At 33.8% G+C, this 22,736-nt stretch overlaps 4 protein-coding genes across 10 annotated transcripts in view; 2 read left to right on the top strand and 2 right to left on the bottom strand.

The window, feature by feature from the left end:
* The window catches only part of LOC140984804 (probable pectin methylesterase CGR3), a 72,426-nt gene that overhangs the window by 4,702 nt on the left and 44,988 nt on the right, over window positions 1-22,736 (top strand). The window lies entirely within an intron of this gene.
* On the top strand, window positions 7,354-9,930 carry LOC140985012 (uncharacterized). 2 transcript variants are annotated; one of them, XM_073452733.1, is made up of 5 exons: window positions 7,360-7,503; window positions 7,613-8,692; window positions 9,040-9,119; window positions 9,225-9,489; window positions 9,560-9,930. In XM_073452733.1, exons 2-5 carry the CDS (start codon window positions 7,945-7,947, stop codon window positions 9,826-9,828), a joined length of 1,362 nt encoding a protein of 453 aa, XP_073308834.1. In that variant the 5' UTR covers window positions 7,360-7,503; window positions 7,613-7,944; the 3' UTR covers window positions 9,829-9,930. The 2 variants fall into 2 exon arrangements, with proteins under 2 accessions (XP_073308833.1, XP_073308834.1); XM_073452732.1 differs by having other exon boundaries at window positions 7,354-8,692.
* On the bottom strand, window positions 11,476-14,382 carry LOC140985287 (protein RMD5 homolog). 6 transcript variants are annotated; one of them, XM_073453093.1, is made up of 4 exons: window positions 14,245-14,382; window positions 13,626-13,737; window positions 13,384-13,464; window positions 11,476-12,766 (listed from the first exon to the last, which is right to left on the bottom strand). In XM_073453093.1, exon 4 carries the CDS (start codon window positions 12,751-12,753, stop codon window positions 11,602-11,604), a length of 1,152 nt encoding a protein of 383 aa, XP_073309194.1. In that variant the 5' UTR covers window positions 12,754-12,766; window positions 13,384-13,464; window positions 13,626-13,737; window positions 14,245-14,382; the 3' UTR covers window positions 11,476-11,601. The 6 variants fall into 6 exon arrangements, with proteins under 6 accessions (XP_073309194.1, XP_073309195.1, XP_073309197.1 ...); XM_073453094.1 differs by having other exon boundaries at window positions 13,626-13,705; window positions 14,245-14,380; XM_073453096.1 differs by lacking the exon at window positions 13,384-13,464.
* On the bottom strand, window positions 15,364-17,781 carry LOC140985337 (transcription factor bHLH25-like). The gene is made up of 4 exons (XM_073453168.1): window positions 17,673-17,781; window positions 17,042-17,506; window positions 16,061-16,426; window positions 15,364-15,842 (listed from the first exon to the last, which is right to left on the bottom strand). Exons 1-4 carry the CDS (start codon window positions 17,709-17,711, stop codon window positions 15,765-15,767), a joined length of 948 nt encoding a protein of 315 aa, XP_073309269.1. The 5' UTR covers window positions 17,712-17,781; the 3' UTR covers window positions 15,364-15,764.

The following is a 22,736-nucleotide window of genomic DNA, read 5'->3' on the forward strand; positions in this document are numbered from 1 at the left end:
ATTAATATAGACGTTTCAGACTTATTGAATAATATTCTCATAAATATATATATGTGACATCGTTTCAGACTTATTAATTAATTAAATATCTAAATAAAAATTATTTACTTTTACTATTACTATCATCATCATTATCTACGGTTATTATAATTACAAGATGCTATTAAATATTAATATTTTATTTAATATTATCATTATTACATTTTCTTTATTATTATTATTAAATAATTATTATAGTTTTCTATTTATTATTATAAAATTATTAATAGTTTAAAAATAATATTAATATTAAATATTATTACAATTAGTATTCTATTATTACTATCATTATTATTAATACTTTATTTGTAATGCCCGAAAATTTGATTATTGTAATCTGATATGATTTGTTGATTAATTAATGTGATTATAGATGGAACGGATTAGACCGGGGAAGGCGGAAAGGAAAGTTGAATTATGTGTGAGGATTGAGCCTCGCGCATATGCGCGACTTGGATCCGCGCATGTGCGCGCGAGGGGCAGAGAACCTCGCGCATATGCGCGAGGAGTGTACGCGCATATGAGCGAGTTGTGCGATGAATCAAGTGCAATTCGAGAGAACCTCGCGCATATGCGCCGAGCAGGGGCGTGCATATGCGCCAGGCGCTGTGCATGCTACGCGCTGAGACATAATGTCTTGCGCATATGCACCGAGTGATGTCGAGAGACGTGTTGCGTGAAAGGATAAGCCACCTAGCTCTAGACATGCAATATATATATATCTATCAACTTGGCATTGTCGCTCATTTCCATCATAAAGAATCGAGAAAAGCTTCTGGAGAAGTGTGAAAAATCCTTACGCCTTTATATTTCGATCCGTCCGTTAGATTTTGAATCCGACTTCGGTATTGTGTTCCTATCGACGCAGGCTCCAACTTGACGTAAGTTTTGTTACGTTTTGATATGTTTAGAAATTATGATATTGTTAGAATTGAATAGGATTCATATATGATGTTCTTGACATGTTAGACATCGTAGAATCGAAGTCAGATTGAGAAACATATTGATCATGGAATTGTTATAATTTTTTAGAGTATATTAATTGATATTGGACAGATTTGGATGATTGATTGGTTACAGATTGTATTGGATATTGGTTATGGATTGTAAATAATATCGGTTGAGATTGTATTGACGGGGATATCGGGATTGTTCCGTTATGCCGCTGATTTTGAATTAAATCCAGATTTATCAGATTCGATATTGATCTGAGTAGTATATTAATATGGTATTATTTGAAACCAGACTGAGGGTTGACAGACTTTGAATTCCAGACAGGAACGTCATCAGAACTGCGATAAAAGAAATGTATAAGTCAATGTGGTATTGGGAGATCGACACAAGTAGGATATACTTGTGTTTCCCTAAATCACATACTATTTGTTATTATTTACATTGATTTGATTTGATATGCTTGTTCTATTGATGTATAGAGAGCATGTGTTTAGACGAGTGATCTTGTGACAGAAGTACCTGATAGTGGCGGGATCGCCACGGACACATTGCACGATNTCAGCCGGATAACTCCGGTGAGAACAAATCCCAGTATAAATCAACGAAACATGCAATCATATAATTAATATAAAGCATGAAGCAGATATCAGATATATATCAAAANTAGAGATCGTGATTAGAGTGGAGACTACGGACTTGATCTGAGATAGGGTTGAACACTTGATATTTAGTAATTGAACCTTAGTTTGTAAATGATTGTATATAGTACAAAACTTGTACTTGGCTTTTATACTGATATGTATAGTAGAGTGATTCCATTACGTTCCGCATTTGTTATTATATTGAAAAAAAAAAAAATTTAGACCATGTTTATTATAATTGATTAATTAGTCCCAATGACGATTAAGAACATGATTAGCGTCCGGGTCCTCACATTATTTATTAGTAAATAATATTTTTTCTATCGTTGAATTAATTATTAATTTTTTTATTATTATTTTTGGTTATGTTTTACTATTACTTTTGTTATTTAACTATTATTAAACGGTAACTATTATCGTCTTTATTTATTTATTTATTTATTATCATATTATTAATTATTATTATTCCATTTATTATAAATTTTATATTATCTTTTATTACTAATCTTAATTTTATTAATATTTTTATATTTATTTATTATTAAAATTAATTAAAAAAATTTATGTTAGTTATTATCATTATTATTTATAAAAGATAAATGATAAATAATAATATCAGAATATTTTTAAAAAAAATGAGAATATATATTTAACATGCTCAAGATTTTCAGTTTTCTTCTATTTAAAAGTTATGGTTAAAGGCAATAAGGAAGATAATGATCAATGGGAATTGGGAAGATAACATGAAAATTGAGAATGCTTTAAGTGAGCCGTGACTCGTGAGGCTGAGTTTTGTATGCTAAAAAAGTATTTATCGGGCGAGTTGTGATTACCTAACTGATTGAGTGTAGGTTTAACTCATTATCATATTTAAAAGAAAGCCCACGACCAGAGCCGTATCTGTGGTGCACATGGTCTGAGACGATATGTTAAAAAAATCTTGTTGTGATAAATAACTGTAAAGCTCAGTTTGTAAATTAAAAATAACTAAATAATAGATATAAGGAAAATATAATATACGAGTTATATATTTATCTCTTTGCGATTTTTTTCTTCGTGCGCCACAACATCAACATGGCTTTAACATAATGCACTGTCATATGAACAATTATATTGGAAAAAGATTGAAATTGCCAAAAATCGTAAGATACGTTACTAAAATTGAAATTTATCAATATAAACTATCAAAATAACAAAATGATAAATATATGGAACCAATATTGTAAAAATATATGATTTGTTTTAAATAATATATATAATATTTTATTCAAGAAAATAGAAAATAAAGATATATAAAATAGGTAAGTATTACAATTTTTTATGTTCTATTTTTTTGAAATGTGTTCAACTATATAAATTCAAGAAAAGAGGCCAAATAATCAAAAGTAAAGTATAAAAATTTAACACACGAGTTGACACAAGATAAAATAATAAATATATTGGACAAACATTATCATTTTATGCATACTAAATTTTTAAAAAATTTAATTAATCTACCCTATAGTTTTACTGTTTGGGATCTACAAAATTGGATTAAGTCCCAAATGAACACAATCATTATATTTAATAATGTTCTCAATGTGTCAATGTCCAAATTTTTTTTAAATGTCCAATGCACATACTATTTAGATGCAGACCACAACAACACGAGACTAATAAAAATTTTTTTTTGGCCCCTGTGAGTGTGAGGGCGGGCATGGTTGCTGAGATATTTTTTTGACTGGAAGAAGGCGTATAAATGATGGATTCCATGCTGTAATTGGTTGAAAGGGTCTCTCCCTTCTTTGAACACTTTCCAAACTTCACCCCAAAGGATACAGTCTTCAGGAAGATACATACAGAGCCCGTTTGGTTTCTAGATATCAAGTTATTAAATTTAAAAGTACATCTTAAAAATCGTGTTTTGTTAAAAAAAGCATTTTTAAAAAACGCACTTAAAAAGCCATTATAATACTATTTTGGTGCCAACCTTTTTGATGTGACTTCGTTGAAATGGATGAGCCGGGTAAGGAGCTCCAACGGGTCAAATCAATAATTTATAGTTTTTGGGGAATTTGAGTGAAGATAATGGCTTCAATAGCACCTGCAAACAATGAAAAGAACTCGTGAATGGGCGCCGGAGGGGTGTCCGACGTGGCCACTCCAATGCTTAAGTCAGCAGGTTGAAGATGAACACAAGCAATATTTGGGAGACACATGTATACTGCTTAAGAGTTCAAAGATTTCAGAATCAGTAAATGAGAAAGATACCTGCTATTTATAGGAGAAAATGGGGTAGGTACCTCGTTTCCCGCGCCTACCTACTAAATATGTCAAGTCGGCCGTTCATACCTCCTGATGACTTATATGACACGCCAAAGTCAAGTTGCTCTGACAGATAAGATTGTCCATATCAATATACTCAAGTGCATCACGCTTTTCGAGGTTCCCAGGTAGAATTCCTCCCTGGAGATTTATACAAGAGCTCGGGCGTCTGGTTGCCTGGGGAGTAGAGCTCGGGCTTGCACCGGCCCGGCTTCAGAAGAATTCATCCTGCCAATTGACCCTAATTTGGGAATCCATTTAATACCCCGGGTCATCAATGACCCGGGTTCTTCCCAGGGTATCACCACTCATCCCTAAATAGTCTGGCTAGGTTTATAGTCGCTGTCTCGATTCGTCATGCTTGGGTTCCTAAAGAGATGATCAATCTTGTTATATAACAGCATCGGGGGCTTCATGTCTCCCAAAGATGGGATGAGGAGCCGGAGTCTCGCGTCTCATGGACTTGAGATAAGATGTCGGGGCCTCGTGTCTCCCGGGCTCGAAATGATCGAGGTGCAGAGCCCCGGGCCAGGATACAAGTCCCTGGACTTAATAGATAACCAGGGTGCGGAGCCCTGGCCTTCATGAATGGTCGAGGTACGGAGCCCCGAACCAGGATACGGATCCCTGGACTTTTAGAACCAAGGTGCGGAGCCTTGGGCCGGAGAACATGTCCCGGGACTTGTGAATGGTCGACGTGTGGTTCCCCGAGCCAGGGTGTTTGTGCCCTGGGCTTAAGATAAGGGTGCCTGGGTCTCATGCCTCCCGGTATTTAAATAAGAATGCTGGGGCCTCATGCTTCCCGGACTTTCAAGAAGGTGTCGGGGTGATCTAGCATGTCTGCCCGGGATCTCGATGTCTGTCCGGGCTCTGGCATGATCTGCTCGAGATCTGGCATGGTCTGCTCGGGATCTGGATGTCTGCCTGGGCTATGGCATGATCTGCCCGGGTTCTGGCATGTCTGTCCGGGCTCTGGATGTCTGCCTGGGCTCTGGCATGATCTGCCCGGGATCTGGCATGGTCTGCCCGGGATCTGGATGTCTGCCTGGGCTCTGGCATGATCTGCCCGAGATCTGGCATGGTATACCCGGGTTCTGGCATGTCTGTCCGGGCTCTGGATGTCTGTCTGGGCTCTGGCATGATCTGCCCGGGATCTGGCATGGTCTGCCCGGGTTCTGGCATGTCTGCCGGGCTCTTAACTTTTCTGCTTCTTCTGCTATATTAGTTTTATTAAAAACCAAATCACTAACCTGGAAATACTGAATTAGAATTTATTTTCGGTAGAGTGAAACTTATCTAGTTGAGCTAAATTAGGTGTCTAATATAGTTGTATGCTACTGAGCACATAGCAAATACTTTTCCACGCCAATCCGGAATAGCTGCTGAGCTTCGAGCTCATATGAAAATTCCTAGATAAAATCTGAGTGCCGAGCTGGTCGGACTTATTTTTTTAATGAAAACCATATCTACGTCTTGAGCTCAAGTTCCCACAGACGGCGCCAATTATGTGAATTCGTTGAAATGGATGAGCCGGGTAAGGAGCTGTAACGGGTCAAATCAATAATTTATAGTTTTTGGGGAATTTGAGTGAAGATAATGGCTTCAATAGCACCGACAAACAATGAAAAGAACTCGTGAATGGGCGCCGGAGGGGTGTCCGACGCGGCCACTCCGATGCTTAAGTCAGCAGGTTGAAGATGAACACAAGCAATATTTGGGAGAAAAGATGTATAATGCTTAAGAGGTCAAAGATTTCAGAATCAGTAAATGAGAAGGATACCTGCTATTTATAGGAGAAAATGGGGTAGGTACCTCGTTTCCCGCGCCTACCTACTAAATATGTCAAGTCGGCCGTCCATACCTCCTGATGACTTATATGACACGCCAAAGTCAAGTTGCTCTGACAGATAAGATTGTCCATATCAATATACTCAAGTGCATCACGCTTTTCGAGGTTCCCAGGTAGAATTACTCCCTGGAGATTTATACAAGAGCTAGGGCGTCTGGTTGCCCGGAGAGTAGAGCCCGGGCTTGCACCGGCCCGGCTTCAGAAGAATCCATCCTGCCAATTGACCCTAATATGGGAATCCATTTAATATCCCGGGTCATCAATGACCCGGGTTCTTACTAGGGTATCACTTTTATTTACAACAAATACACAAAAACTCTTGTGAGATGGTCTAGCAGATCAATTTCATGGGTCGAATATCTTATTTGGGTCATCCATGAAAAAAGTATTACTTTTTATGTTAAGGGTATTATTTTTTATTGTGAATATCGGTAGGGTTGACCCGTCTCACAGATAAAGATTCGAAGACCGTCTCACAAGAGACCTACTCCCAATTTGTTTTCCATAAAATAGTTTATAAGTTGTCAAATTATTTATTTTTAGATTTTATAAGCTGTTTTAATTTTTTAAGGGAGATGCGCTCATAAAAATTAATTTGGACATTCTAAATATAGACTTCTAAATAATATCAAATCAATCCCAATTGTTAAAAAACTAAAACAAAAAGGTGATTTTAATGTTTTTTTCTTCAAAAAGATTCGTAAATATATTCTACTGAAAAGAATATAATTAAAAATATTAAAATATTTGTTTTGATAAAAAATTTAAAAAGTTTTTTTAAGTGCACATATAAAACGTGAAGTGTTGTATGAACGTGGATAAATTCCCTTTGTAAGATATCAAAAGAGTTAATAATGTACTGATGAAAAATAAATAGACATTTAAACTAATATTTTTATAATTGGATGGGTGATCGGATTGATCTATTCTAGAAAACAGTTCAACCAATCGGAAAAGTTCAATCGAACTGTCGATCGGAAAACTATTATATCATATAAAATAATAATATAATATATTAAATTATATATTTTAAATTATAAATATCTCAAANTAATCAATTTCTAAAAAAAATAATTTAAAAAAGGTGACTGGTCATACCAAACCCATGACCGGTTGCCGATCTAACTGGTCAGTATGGTCCAGTTTTAAAAACATTTTAAACCACATGTTTTTGTAATAAATTCATAGACCCTCTTAAAAATATTAACATATAATTATAACCTCCTTTGTTATATAAAAAAATAATTTTTTCATCATATTTTCTATATATATGTTTCAAAATCTAATCAGTAAAATTGTGGTCTTTTAATTTAATTTCTTTGATTATTTTATATTAAAAAAATTATCAGATTGTCTTACGAATCAATTTTATGAAATAAATTTTTTATTCGATTCGTATTATTTTTAATATTAAAAATATTATTTTTGATTCAAAATATGAATCAGATTACAGAATAATACTCTTGATTTGTGTAAAAATAAAATTAAAAAAATATACTTGCTTCTGTCCTAATTGCGTGTGGATAAAACTATTTGTCCCACTCCAGCAGATGAGGAAATACAACTGGGTTTCATATCTTCGGGGTCCATCTTCAAGATTGACTTTTTATTGTTTCGGATCGGTTTTTTCTGGTGGGTTTTGATTGTTCTCAATTGGGTTCTCGTCATTCAAGTGTTTTGACTTCTAAATTTCAAGTCGTGGTGGCAACTCTGAAGGTAAATCCTTTGATTTTCTGTATTGAATTGCGTTGATGAAAGCTGAAGCATTTGGTTTCGTAATTTTTCTGGTGAGTTGTAATGATCGATGACCATGATTGTTGCTGAGGTTGCAAGTCATTTGGATGGTGGTTGATTCTTTTTCTGTTGAAGTGATGAATGATGATGCAAGTTTGGGGTTGAGTTTTTGAATTATTTATTTGCAGACGTGATTGTTGGACTTGATCTTGGTATATTTTGGGGATTTATGGTTGTTTCTTCGATGATCTAAAGTTATTGTTCATACATTTCATCCAGAAGTTGGTAAATTTTCTTGCTTGTTCAATTCATATTAATTGAACTTTGAAAATGGGGCGCTAAGGTTGAATAAGAAGAGTGCATTATTGGAATTCTTTGCTAGCGTTCCTGTATTTATCAATTAGTGATAATTTTTGAAAATTAATGGAGCTCAACTTTGCGAATGGAGAGGGTGAGGATCCAGATAGAGAACCACTAACGGGCAGAAAAGTTGAAGAGATCCATTTTCACCTCTCCCGTTACCCTGGTGCTGTGAGACAAAAGGCTTATATATTTGATGGTGAAGGGAATTATTATAACAAGGATTGGGATCTTATGGAGGGTAGAGGCAAAGAATTCTGTTGGTATCACGTGGAGCTTCCAAAAGGAAACCAGAAACTTTCACAATCAGCACAATATCTTATTGACGTTCTTTGCCCGCCCCTGAAGCTTCAAGACATCCTCTCACTCGTTAGCAATGGACCCTTTTGTGGTTATGTTGATGGTGCTCTAGTGTTTCGAGTTAATTCACCTGGTCCTGCTTCTAGCAAATTTACGTATAGAATTGCTGCAAGAGTTACGGAGCGTTCAATTATTACGGTGTCTTTGGGCCGTGTTCCGAGACTGGGATTCTCTCCAGCTTATGAATCTTTACTGTCGGAGATTCCGGTCGTGGAGAGTATTGGTTATGAGAATACAGAGCAAAAGGATAGGGGTGGTGGGATAGTGATTCAAGAACATGTTCTTGATTTTCTTTTGACAATGAATCATTCGGAGGAAGCTGATAATCCAGTTCCTAGAAAGGTTTCAAATCTTGTTGTTCATATAATCGATACTCATGTGGATCAACTTCAAGATGTTGTTTCCGAGCTTGAGATTGACCTGAACTCGATCGAGTTTGAGCTGGACAGAGGTACATTTTCTTTCGAATGCAATATGTGTCCTGATCTCACGAAAATGCTAATCTTGGTCTGTCTTTTGAATCAGTAAGTTATGTCATGTTTTGTCAATCTTGTGCCGCTGGAGTATGTAGATGGAACTAGTTCTCGTGACTGCATTTGGAATTCGAGTAATAATGCTTGCATAGAATTTTCAACTGCTCTTTTTTCCGCATCTACATACACCTAACACACATACATACACCACTCTCTTGTTAACTGTATCAAAACTCACAAGAAATAAGATGAAAATTTGATTTTCTTTTCAGACTTTTTGAGTAATATTTCCTTTATAATACATAACCTTTTGATCTGGTTACAGGTGGTTTTGCTTTGAAGAAACAAATGTTAGATGACAGAAAATTTCCAAAATTGCATCTCGACTTGCAACGACTGTTGCAGGTTCTTAACATTTTGATAAATGATCAAATGAAGTTAATAAAGAGCTAAATTCTGATTCATATTCTACTTTCATTTTGATTTTATCCATGTTTTACCAAACTACAGGTGATTGCACACGGAGAGCAAGTATTCCCTCGAGTTAAGGAGAAATGTTCATCAAAAGACTGGTTCGCCCACGAAGATGTAAACGCCTTAGAGGAGTTGATTGGACGGATAAGGAGACTGAAGGAGAACGTTGGGTTTATCGCGAATCGTGTCACAGCGATTCAAGCTGGCCTCGACAGCTGGCAATCCGAGCAAATAAACAGAAAACTATACTATCTTTCTTTCCTTTCCATCATATTTCTTCCATTATCAATAATCACTGGAGGTCAGTTCTTCACCTAACTCTCCTTTGTATCTTTTCCACACCCCAGTAATTAGTCTCTCTTTTTTTTCAGTCTTCGGGATGAACGTGGGAGGAGTTCCTTGGACCGTGCAACGAGATCCAGCTTTGAAGGACGGTTTCCGCAACGTGATGTTTCTTTGTTTGACAATGCTAGTGATTGTTCTCTTGTGCTTCATTTTCCCAGCTCTCTATAGCCGTATAACCGAGTGGCGTAGAAAGCAGGTCTTGAAAAGAAGTTATTCACTAAATAAGAAATCCTATATCAGGAGAACTGGGGTAGAAAGATCTGAAAAGAAGGATACCTGCGGCTTTAGGCCTTAAATTCATCAGCCTTTGTTTTCTGGTAAATTTGTGTGCAGATAGCTTCTGTTTCCATTCTTTGTTCTTGAGTTTCTTGTCATATTTTTTCAAACAATTTCACTAGTTGGAGAAGATTGTAAGATATTTTATTATATATTAAAANTTATCACCATAGGAACCGATGCGACCAACATCAATCTTCTGAATCTTGGATGCATGAGTAAATAAAACGATTCTTCGATTAAGTTAAAACTGTCATAAAATCTGTTTAATGAAAAAAAATGTGTTGCTGTCGCAGAATAGCCGATGTATCCTGCAAAGTCCATCCGACGCTCAAATCAAAATTGAGAGGAAAAAAATATACGAATAATAATATTTTTCATAGATACCGACATGTTTTCTGGAAAAACCTTCTAACTTATTGTAGTTTTTTATCCATATATGCTATTATATCTCTTAATTTAGATCAAAAGAGTTTGTTAATTGATATAAAATTACTTATTCTCCTCTCGAATGAATAAAGTGATGGAGAAACCTTCCGAGAAAATGACCTCAAGTTTTATAAAAGGGTGATGTGAAACAATATATCGATTTCATGATACGATTACTTTCAAACCATCACAACATATTGGAGTTGTTCGAGGACTAACGGTTGAACTCTGAAGGAGTCAACTAAAATATTATATTGATGTCCCGCGAGTGGTTCGAGTTTGGTATCTTGTTGACTCGAGCTCGCCACAAAACCCATAGCACGATCTGAGGAACCTACAGAAAGGAGCAGGAATTACGAATTCATCAATGATGAGTTGTCTTTTAAACATCGAGTCTGGATTTCCGTTAGCGGAATTCTGGAGCCGGTTTTAGAGCTCAGTCACGGCTCTATTCTTCTCTCTGCTATGAGCTAGCCCCTCCGAGGAGCTCCCTCGATCGTGAGCCCAAAAAGCGTGAGGGGGAGTGACATCTCAGGGTGCAGCTCATAGAAAGAGAGAGAAAAGAACAAGGGAGTGAACCTCACCACTTCGCGTTTGGTACGAGATTAAAGAATAATGAGTTCTGTCAACATCTTTTCGATAGTACATATCATATATCATATAACGTTTTTTAATGAAACATCGAACCTGAAGGGATCCAATGTGCATGAAGAGTACGTAGTGGTTGTGGTTCCAAAAAATATGTCTATTATAATGAGTTGTTTTTTCTTAAGTTTCTGATATAACTTTAAATTAAGTTGAAATTTGAATCATATAATTCCCATAGAGTTTAAATTATTTTAAAATGAATTCGGATCCTAATAATTTCCTGTGATTATGATAATAATATTTTACTATTAATTATTAAGGGTAATTTTTCAATAAACTCCCAAACTCTAGTTTTACTTCGACTTTAGTCCTTTGCCAATCAAAAGTTAGTTTATTATTTATACGCAAACACAATAAGTCGGTGAGAGCCAAGTGGAAATGTGTGGGTGTGAAAACTAACAAAAAAATTGCAACTAAGATGTCACTTTTTTTTTAATTTCCTTTTTATTATTTATACGCAAACACAACATATATCATGTCAAAGACGAGTGTGTCATACATTATAAGATAAGATTTTTCATGAACTATATATATATATATATATATAGGACATGTATGAATCAGATTATCCACTACAGAATTCAAAAGATTGGAGACCGTTCATCGAGCAGAAATCTTATTTGAGCTAAAATGTATTGACATATATTTGGGAAAACAGTATCTACAAAATGTCAAATGTTTGTTTGAACAAGAACAAAATCAAGATCCTAACATATCAGAAATACAATTGCCTGCATTGTGCTGCTGAAGCATCTAGAGGGCAGTATGTACACTTGAAACCCCGAGAATTTCCTTTCGAGAGTTTATGGATGGACTGCTTGCATAGTACGTGCCCACACGGCAACATCATAGGCGGGTTTTCTTCACTAGCCTGCTCGCGACTCACGGGGCACACAAAGACTGAATGAAATCGAAATTCTTCCCCCAACTCGACTGCTACGGGTAACTGTTTCATATCTTGCCACTCCTGTGTATTTGGAGACATAAAGTTGACCAATTTTAAGAGTGTAGGCAGCCCTTCTAACCCAGCCGCCATAGCAACTTTCAGAGGGTTCTGAAAGGATTGTCCAGCGAAATTGCAGAACGTCCGCATAATCTCACCAGCCAGTTCTTCCCAAAGGACTGGGGAGACCAAATCAGCATACGGAGATTTTTCGAGCTTTGCTCCCCACAGTAGGCTACCCATTAGCTTTTGTAACTCTGTCATGTGACGAGAAGCTAGAGGAACAAGGCGCATTCTGGCGTATTTGAGAGCGCCGGCCCGGCCTTGTTTCTGTAAAATGTCTACAAACTGCAGCTTGTGAAGTTTTAGCTCAAGATCAGAACCAGATTCGTTAAGTTTCTCACGGTTTGCAGCGACCCAACCGAGAGCAGGCTCAAAATTTCTACACTTAATGCCCTCCAGAATTTCATGTATTTCTTGAAATTGCAACTTCAGGGAAATTGGTTCATCTTCACCAGCTTCTTTTAGTAAGCAGTCTACGATATCAAATTGACCTTCACGGTAGAAGTGGTTGATGATGATCTGATTAACTATACCCGGTTCAAAATCAATATCTCTACATGCCTTTGATATGTCAGGATTAAATGATTTCTCAATAAGCTTCTGAAACTTGGTGATATTTATATTGAGTTCTCGCTGCATTCCATCAGATTGATTGTTTGAGCCAACCACTGCATCCTTGGCCTTTTGATTTGCGAGAATTAATCGCTGATGAATGTCAGCCGTTTTACCTGATTGAATACTTGATAACGTATGCTCGATTTCCTGACTAACTTGGTCGATCAATTCTTTGGACAACGAACATGATAGCTTTTGCTTTTTTGCTATCCTCTCAAATGAATCTTTAATAGTATTCAGCTCCATACTTAACAAGCTTCTGCAAAAAGCAGCTCAAATAGATTTAATCGGAGGAACAAGATACTGCATAATTAAGGATGCTGAGTAGTTGGGCAGTGATCAAACTATTACACAGATAAGGTATTGTGGCCGCTATAACACCTAGTTCATGACAATGGATGGTATACAATCTAAACAACGAAAAAATCAGGAAAGAGCTATTGTGGGTAAATGGCAATTTAAATTTAAAAGATCCACAAAAACCAGTAACTTGTTCCACTAATTCACATAAAGTTCAATACCGCAAACTATAACATATATCTTCCATATTCAAATTATTTCTGATCATTCAGGGGAGCACTGGTTATTTGAGAAAATCACTAAATTCATTTACATTCCCAAGGTTAGCCCGAACATTTTAGATTATATGCTCAAGATAATAAACTCCATAACTGGGAAAAAGCAAAGAAAATGCTAAACTTGGAGTATTTTACCAATGACTGCGAGGATGTCAGAATATCACATTGAAGTCATTTCCAAGATGAAAATTTCAAATATCTGAAAAAATTGCAGATCAAAATGGATAGATTCTGTAAAAGTCCTATATTACAAAATTCACTGATATTAACAATAATTAGCAGATTCATAAAGATAGACCAGTCTAAGTGACTCTCTTGGAAATATGTCAGTTCCCTAATTTCAATATAAAACTAACATTCCCGTCAAATAATTTGTCCCCTGCAAATAACGTACAAGGATAAATACATCATTTGCCCTTACTGGATCCTTCAAATTACTTCTCAGTTGTCCAGTCCAAGTAGTTTTTATTACTCCAAACATTTTATGACAAAAAAATTAAGTATTGGAATGAATACAAAATCATGAATGGCAAATCTCACCTAAACAGAAATGGTAAGGATGTAAATCTCACTCAACCTCAGAATGTAGGATCACTGAATATAACACAACATACATAAACCTAGTAGGGCCAATAGCCGGAAACTTGATCGACTTGATAACTCCGTACGATGAATGAACAAAACCACAATCATTAAATAAGAAGAAAAGAAGAGAAAACTACATCAATTAAATAGGGAGTATAATATTTATTCTTGCAAGAATGAATGGATTCGTTTCATCATAAATAAAATCCAAATCTATCGAAACGTAAAGAAGATCAGCATTCTTGTTTTCCTCCAGTTTCCCAGGGCAGAAAACGCAGAAATATTCACAAATCTCGAAAAACCCCCACTAATTCAGGACCGCTACAAGTATTTGAAGTGAACTGAGCAATAAAAGTACATCGAAGTCGAAACAAATGCTTAAACAATAAATTCAAAACAAATTCCATATCTTTTTTCAGGATAATAGTTTGTAATCAAAGAATCCCCCCCCCCCCAACTGAAGAACTTAACAAAGAAAAATTCAAATTTCAAGAATCAATAGCTTGACAAAAATCAAACGAAAGCGTTAATGAATTATTATTAAATTTTTTTAAAAAAAAAGTGATATACATACCGAAATCAATGATTCCGAAGCGGATTTGTGAATGGAACTGTGGAGCTAAAATAGCGAGTGGCGTGAGATATCAGAAAAGTTTTTGGGTTCTTCCTCCCGAAGGTAGAACGACAAGTGAAAAGAATTATGTTACCAAAGTACCCTGGCCAGTTTGGACAAATAAAAAATTAGATTCGGATTCGGATTCGGATTCGGATTTGGATTTGGAATTGAGTTTTAAATTCATAAATTTGGAATTCTATTAGATGTGTAGTAAAATTTTAAAATATAATTTGGAATTTGTTTTAATCATTTAAACTAATTTATTTTATATTAAAAATTTTGTATTGTTATTTTTTAAAATGATTTGTTTATTAAAAATATTTATATAAATATTTTTATTTTTTTATCGAAGAAAAATTTGTTTTCGAACATATTAAGCGTTGGATCAAATGGATCTCGTATGTCCCAACGATTTTGCTATACATAATATGATGTACATTGTACAATATATTTTCATTGAGAAAGATATCGAAAGATTATGTTTTAGATTAGTTTTTAAATAAAATATTTTTATTAGAGATCGTAAGAATAATGTATTGTGAATTATATAAATGAATATAAAAAGTAATTTTGGATTAGATAAACATTGGAGATAAAAATGTATAATTTGTTTTTATTTATCAACATATCATAATCACTTTTGAAGAATCAGAATCGACCGACTTCATTATTTATATAAGTAAAAACTTGTGTGAGACGCTATCACGAGTCGTATTTTGTGAGACGGATCTCTTATTTGTGTCATCCATGAAAAAATATTACTTTTTATGCTAAGAGTATTATTTTTTATTGTGAATATGAGTATGATTGACCTGTCTCACATATAAAGATTCGTGAGACCGTCTCACAAGAGACCTACTCATATATATATATATATATAAAAGAGTTAATTAGATATATAGAGTATCATATAGTTTGAGGAATATGGCTGCAAGCAAACGAGTAGTCCAAGCACGCATGTAATGACCAAATGGTGTCTATATCAAAGATAGTAGAACTAGGAAGAACATTTGGAAATTTAAGGAATTGCTGCAATAATACGCACATATCAAATGATCCACAGTTCATCATGCAAATTCATTAGTGTATGAACGTCAGCAAATTCGATTAATCAGTCACAAAATAGAGGGACCTAATTAAGAAATACATTAATTCTCGTACAAATCTCTTTATTTCAATCCACCAATAAAGATCTTCTGCAGTCAAAACACCCAGTAAAGCTGTGAGCGATTGATTCACTATACAAACAGAAGGCCGGGTGAAGAAACATGGTCAATCGAAGCGAATCGGGGCCTTGAAAAAGAGGTGGGGAAGAAGCCATTTTCGGAAGGGGAAAAAAGAAAGCATGAAGGCCAGAGCAAAACAAGATGACTAATGGGGTTGAAATGGTGAAAAATTAAGGTGGCAGGATTAAATATAATATTCATAGGCAGGAAATGCATGGGAGGCAGAAAGAACCAAGATTTCTTCAACTTAATTCACTTCAAGTGTGTTTGGAGAGCAATACACAAGTTCTGGACTAGTTCCCTTGTGTTCGTGGTAGTGTCTTCATCCTTCTGCACAACATTATATTGAACAATAAGTTTAATTAATGTTCAAGTGAATCTGATTCGCATTTCGTTCGATATTCGTCGTAGTTGACTAGTTGTAACTTGTAAAGTGGCGATGCATGCAGCAAAATATGAAAGTTCAAGAAGATCATATGTATATTTAAATGAATCTGTTTTGAAACATTATAACGTGTGATGAATATATTGGTGGGATGTGGAAGTACCTTAGCCATCACTACTATATAAAGAGCCGAGTCTCCAAAGGTAATAGCATTGCTGTTTACTACTGATAACTTCAGCTTCTCGATTTCAGCAACTGTGATCTCCAACAAACCATTTCTTTTCTCGCATTGAATGTTAATCAGGACATCGTTATCTGAGAATCTAGCCTCGATTTCGGGGAGGGGTTCTGCAATGATGGGGGCACTTTTATGATCCGAGGAAGAATTCTCGGAACAATGCAGATGTTTCTTGACGAAGACGACAGATTCAATGGATTTGTTCTTGGTTTGATGCTCAAGAATCTTCACCCTTTCTTGGAGTTGTTTGGTGTACTTGATGGCATCTCCAAGAATAGAAGCTTTGTCCATCTGTTTGTGAAAAACCCAAGTTTAATCATTAGATACCACTTTTGTCTACTATATATTTGCTTATAGTTAGATAATTTGAGTCCAGTTTAGGACTCACGACTGAGATAAACATCCGTATATTAATTCGAGTGAACAATTACTTTCCTTAAACTCACATATTTTATGATCGAAAACTTGTCGTTCTAACAAAGTTATAGCTAAACGTAACAATGTTATGCAAATCATATTAGGGTTCCCTCTTTTATACCGAAACGCACAACTTGCTATAACAATATGGCTCAAGCAACTTTGGCGTGCCATGATCGTGCTATGAAAAAGGTTCAACGAGCTGAGGAAGTATGTGAGCGTTTGATCGATGATCATGAGTTTGACTCTCACTAACAACACATTCTCGAGAGTCTGTTGGATTTTTCCAATTCGATTTACCTAAGTAACATGGTTTGCAGGCTACTAATGTATAATCTATGAGTTTACCTGATATGCACCGAAATCACGTTATAAAAGAAATAGAAATAAGGTTTAAGCTTTCATAAATTAATAGATTAGTATAGTTTTTTTTATTATTATATTAATTTTTTTTCAGCAGATTAGTATAGGTTGAAGTGAAGAGAGAACCTTTTTCAGATCAGGGACAAGAGCAGACAGATCTATGAATCTTTGGGTGAGTTTTTCTCTCCTTTTCCTCTCAGCTAAAACATTGTCCTTCGTCCTTGTGTTATTGCTGACGCTCTTAGCTCCTTGGCAAGGTTTCAGCACGTGATTCTTGTTCCCGAACGAAGATTCGGAAATGACACACTCGGAGGGAAAATCCAGAGTCCATGCTTCCATTTTAGGCTTCGAAATTCCTACGGGGTTTGTATCGTCGGTGAAGTAAAAAGTACTGGTGGAGGTGCTACTTCTGAGGTACTTGGATGGCTTGTTCGATTCGTATTGTGTCGACTCCGGTGCTCGTTCATGGTCCGGTCCCGGCTGCAGAGAGAAAGCTTGATGTGAATCTTCAAACATGGAACCGATTGAGACCGAGCCGAGATCCAATTCCAGGGGCCATTGATGGAAGAAACTTGGATCATCCATTAATCCCTGCTAGGCATGAGGCATATTTTCAACACACAATTGTGTATATATATATATATATAGCTCTTACATCATGAAAATATATATAACATTTACACATGGAAACTAATTTAAGAACAAACGAGGTTGTTTTCAAGAAATGGTTCAGATTCTAACACGATGAATCTCTTACCAATTCAGTAAAGTTGCTTAAATTTGAAATCTCCATCATCACCAGTACTAGTGATCTGCAAGAGAATTGAGCCAAATTACGTGGAGAACTAATTATTTCTGATAGACAATGTTTTTCCCTACAAAGATATTGCTCAAGATTTATATATTTTCAACGAATTAGTTTGGTCTCCAATTATTGTTACTTTATTTTATTTTTGGAAGTCTTCCATTGTTGTTGGCTAGCTGATCGAGGCCGAGTTGCCCACTATTGTCCAGATCTTGTGTGTGTGTGTGTGTGTGTTTTTTTTTTTTATTATTATTATTATAAATGTTAAATTTACTGTAAGTCCGCAAAATGAATACTAAGTATTGAAATATGAGGTATGGATAAAATTGGAAGAAAAAAAATGGTGTGATAATACATAACAATGAAGTTTAGTCTAAGCCTCTAATACTTTATAATATGGTAGATAATAGTATATAACTATATATACACACACACTTAAAAAAAGGTTTAAAAAAAATTGTCTTCAAGATAAAGGAAATGGATTTCAAGAGGGGATTTATAATTTGGATTTAAAATTATTTTAAAGAAAATTTTCAATTTGTGTTATCTATGTTTGTTTATTTTCGATTTTAGTTTTATGTTGTTAAAATGGGTTTCATTCATTTATCTTTAGATTTTAGTCATTTATCTTCAGAAGTGTTGATGAATATTTATCACCAGACAAAAAGCTATAATTGTTAGTTAAGACATAATTTTATTTTTTATATTGATGGCAGTGTAGAGTGCACTTACTTCCGTTCTAATGGATCGGGCTGTTAAGCCTATGAATCCATGAAAGTGCTTGTCTATTTGCTGATATTGTCTCATATGTATTAAATATTAGTCTTACCGTTTCCCTATCGTCGGTCATATCCTCAGCAGAGTCAGTATTACCAGTTAAGATGCGATGTCACTTTTTTACGGTCCACCTAACCAATCAGACCAAACGACACAACGTCACTAACTTGAAGCACTAAAATTTCTTATGAGGTTACACATCTCATTACTACTCTCACTCATGCACGGTTGACCCAACATGATGTGAAACTCATGAATGAATGTGACATTGACACTACATCAAGGCCACATCAAAAGAAAAAAAAACCCAACACGATGTGAGATTCACACATAAAGAAGAAGAAAAAAAGACCAAAATCATAATTTCTTCTTATTTTAATTCACGAGAAATTTGAATTGATGGATGAGCCGTATTATGTATACTTCATTTAAAAAGTTCAAATCCAGTCTCATAATTTCTCAACGTTCCGTAAATGAACATATTCTATATTTTTAAAAAAATTTAGGTCGGTGTATAATGAGAACGTGCAACTTTGTTAAAACAAATGTTTAGTGGGTAAGCTGGCTTGTGTTTAAAGTAATGATAATTAATTAAATTGGCTGACTTTAATTTAAACGAAGACTTTCTGTCGACATACCTATAATTATTTAATTTTGGCTTCGGAAAAATCCCATATTTTACGAGGTTTTGATATCTATGGGTTGGGACAAAAACTTATGTGAGACGGTCTCAAGGGTCGTATTTTGTGAGACGGATCTCTTATTTGGATCATCCATGAAAAAATATTACTTTTTATTGTGAATATCGGTATGATTGACCTGTCTCACAGATAAAGATTCGTGAGATCGTCTCACAAAAGACCTACTCAGGTTTGTGAAACATTGGCAGTCGTGGATTTCCACGAAAATGGGTAGATTTATTAAAAAAATCCAACATGTCCAAACGTAAAAAACGTTAGGAAAAGAAGATTGTAGTTATATCTAAATAAATTAATTAGTCCATAAATTTAGGGATGGTTGGAGTCTTTGAGACTTCTAAAAAAAAGTGGTTATTCACTTTTCAATTTAAAAAACTCATTTTTTTGTGGGGATTTTGCTTCTACTTAATTTAATCTCAAATCTAGAAGCTGGTTCTATGAATTTTTCTTGACGTTATCATCCAAATATTTTTGTCTAATATAAAATTACATTTCACACCACAAGATCAAATGATTCAAACCCTATTCGCGATAAGTTTTTTTTGTTGTTGTGTTTTTTAGTAGGTTTTTTGCGAGACGATCAAACAAATTTATCTTTGTAATATGGGTTGATTCGATTCATACATTGAACGAAAAATAATATTTTTGAAATAAAAAAATAATTTATTTTCATGGATTGAGTCAGGTTAGAGATCCGTCTCACAAAATTAACATGTGAGACGGTCTCATAAGAATTTTTGTGTATTTAATAATAAAAAGTAGTATTAAAATAACATATTTATCAAACATTATACTTTAAAAAATTTAAGTTTTCCACTTTTATTTTCAAATAATGCCAACTTCTTATTTTTCTCGCTTCTTCATATTTTAGAATATAACAAAATTGTATAAACATCAAAACATAGTATATGATGTGTGTAAGAGAATTATATTTTGAATTCACAACAGATCGGAATTGGTTGAAATTTCTCCCCATATTTGTTATTTTAATATAACATAAGAGTGTAAATAACACGAAATTAGTGGGATTATTAATGCCTCATATTCAACCCTATGAAATAATACCCTTGAATCCACAAGCACCCGCGGAGGACCAAGAAACCACTCGACCCCGTACATCCGTAACCGTAACATTTTTATTAATTCATTTTCATAATTCCATTTGGCCAAAGTCTTTAATATGACAAATGAATGGCTTATAATTTATCTTATATTATGGTTTTGAGTTTGAAACTATGTTTCAGATTCAAAATCTATTTGTAACAAATTACTCGAAAAAAGAAAAAATGTCTTTAATACACAATTGTTGTGATGTCCCAATAATGTACTATTTTTCAACATAAAGAATTCAAACTAATAAATTTATTATTCTTTTTCCCTAAAAAATGTCAAACAATTTGACTTAAAGTAATTAAATTTTAACACGAAAATAATTAGATTAATGGGTTTGAGAATTTATACTATTTTATATTTTATTGATGAATAATAATAATAATGAAAACTAGGGTTAATCTATTTGTTAAATTGATAAAATTTAGTTTGTCAAATCAACTAGTATTTTTAACATAAACATTAACACAGTCAAATTAAAATAAAATTATATTTTATTCATTTCTTTACAACATTTGTGTAACTATAGTATTAGTAAATTATTCACAAAAAGAAATTTATTCCCGACAATTTAAAAAGAGTAGGGGTCTCTTGTGAGAAGATTTATCCGGCGAGACGGTTCAATTCAGCTCATATTTATAATAATAAGTAATACTTTTGACATAAAAAATAATATTTTTCATGAGTAATTTAAATAAGATATTCGTCTCACAAAATTGACCAATGAAACATCAAATGTTGTGATTAAACTCTCATCCTTTCATTGTCGAGTAGTTTTCTTTGTCGTTTTCAAGGATTAATTTTTGGAAAACTCTAATTTTATTGTTATATATTTATTTATTTTCAATTTTAGCATCTATTCGATCTTCAATTTTGATTTGTTATCCTTATTTTTATTTTTTAATTTAAGGGACCAAAATATAACGAAAAGACATACATACATATTTAAAATTGTATTTTTGTACTTATTTATAATTGATTATTTTTTGTTAACATCGTTATTATTATTGTTATTATTATTTTTTGAAAGAAAGTTTTTGTTATTATCAGCATAAAGAGTAGATCTCACGTGAGACATCTATATTTGTAAGATGTGATGATCCAATCAATACCCGTTATTATTATTATTAAGAGCACGTCTCATGTGAGACGATATCAAACACATATATTCGTGAGATGTATCGATCTAATCAATATTCAAAGTGAAAATTAATATTTTTGGCATGAAAAAATAATATTTTTTTTATCAATAGAATTGAGTAGGATATCCATTTTACAAATGAGTAAGTCTCTTGTGAGACGGTATCATGAATTTTTATCTGTGAGACGGGTCAACCCTAGCGATATTCGCAATAAAAAGTAATACTATTAGCATAAAAAGTAATACTTTTTCATGGATGACCTAAATAAGAGATTCGACCCACGAAATTGATCCATGAGACCGTCTCACAAGAGTTTTTATGTTTACAAATTTATCAGCGATACGATCACATATGAGTTTTTGTCTATTATAAAAAAGTTAATCTTTTGACTTTTAACATCACATGTTGTATTATTATTATGATAAGATTATTGAAACAAATAATATAAATATCTAATGAGACGGTTTCACTGATATATAACATGTAAGATGATCTTATATGATTTTTTTGTGATAATTATAATTTACAAGTGGAATATAATAATTTCATCTCAATCAATAAAATTGTAGAATAGGGTTGTCTGATCTTGAGTACGAATTTATATTAGATTAATGAAATAGTTATTTTTATAATATGTTACGTTAAATATTTATATGTAGATCCACTAAATATTCCATACCCTAAAAAGATATCTGATTATGTTTTTATTTTATATGGATGAATACAAATTTTATTGTATTAGCCTCTTTTTTTATTTTCGTTTTTTGAAATATAGTGCTTTCTAATATTAGGATGAAGGGTAAAATTTATATTATATTAGTATATTAAAATGTTTTTAACATTGATATCGTATATTAAATTTTGTTTTTTTTCCCCGATATTCTAATATAATTAGCCAACTTTTGGATAGATTAAATAAAAGAACCCAATTAAATTTTTTTTAAAAAAGGATATTGTATGCGATTTGTTAAAAATTTAATTTCCTTTACTTCAATGTAGCTAAAATTTCCAATCCTATAATGAGACACTGATTCTTCTAGAAATTAGAACAATTTCGCCGATGAGATTAACCGAATTGGTGTAATAAATAAGCGTTTAATCAATGGTCAGAAGTTCATTTTCTTTATCAACAATTTTTTTGAATGAATTTATCATACAAGATTTGTCTAATATAATTTACTTAGTCAGCGTGGACGAAGTTTTGATTGTTGAGATGGAAGGGCCTCGGATTATCAAGTCAAACGGCTTGTGCAGTCTTAGGCTTTTTATTGTTTGAATCTATTATATAT

This window comes from Primulina huaijiensis, chromosome 9 (genome assembly GCF_012295235.1).
Source record: "Primulina huaijiensis isolate GDHJ02 chromosome 9, ASM1229523v2, whole genome shotgun sequence".
In the NCBI taxonomy this organism is placed as follows: domain Eukaryota; kingdom Viridiplantae; phylum Streptophyta; class Magnoliopsida; order Lamiales; family Gesneriaceae; genus Primulina; species Primulina huaijiensis.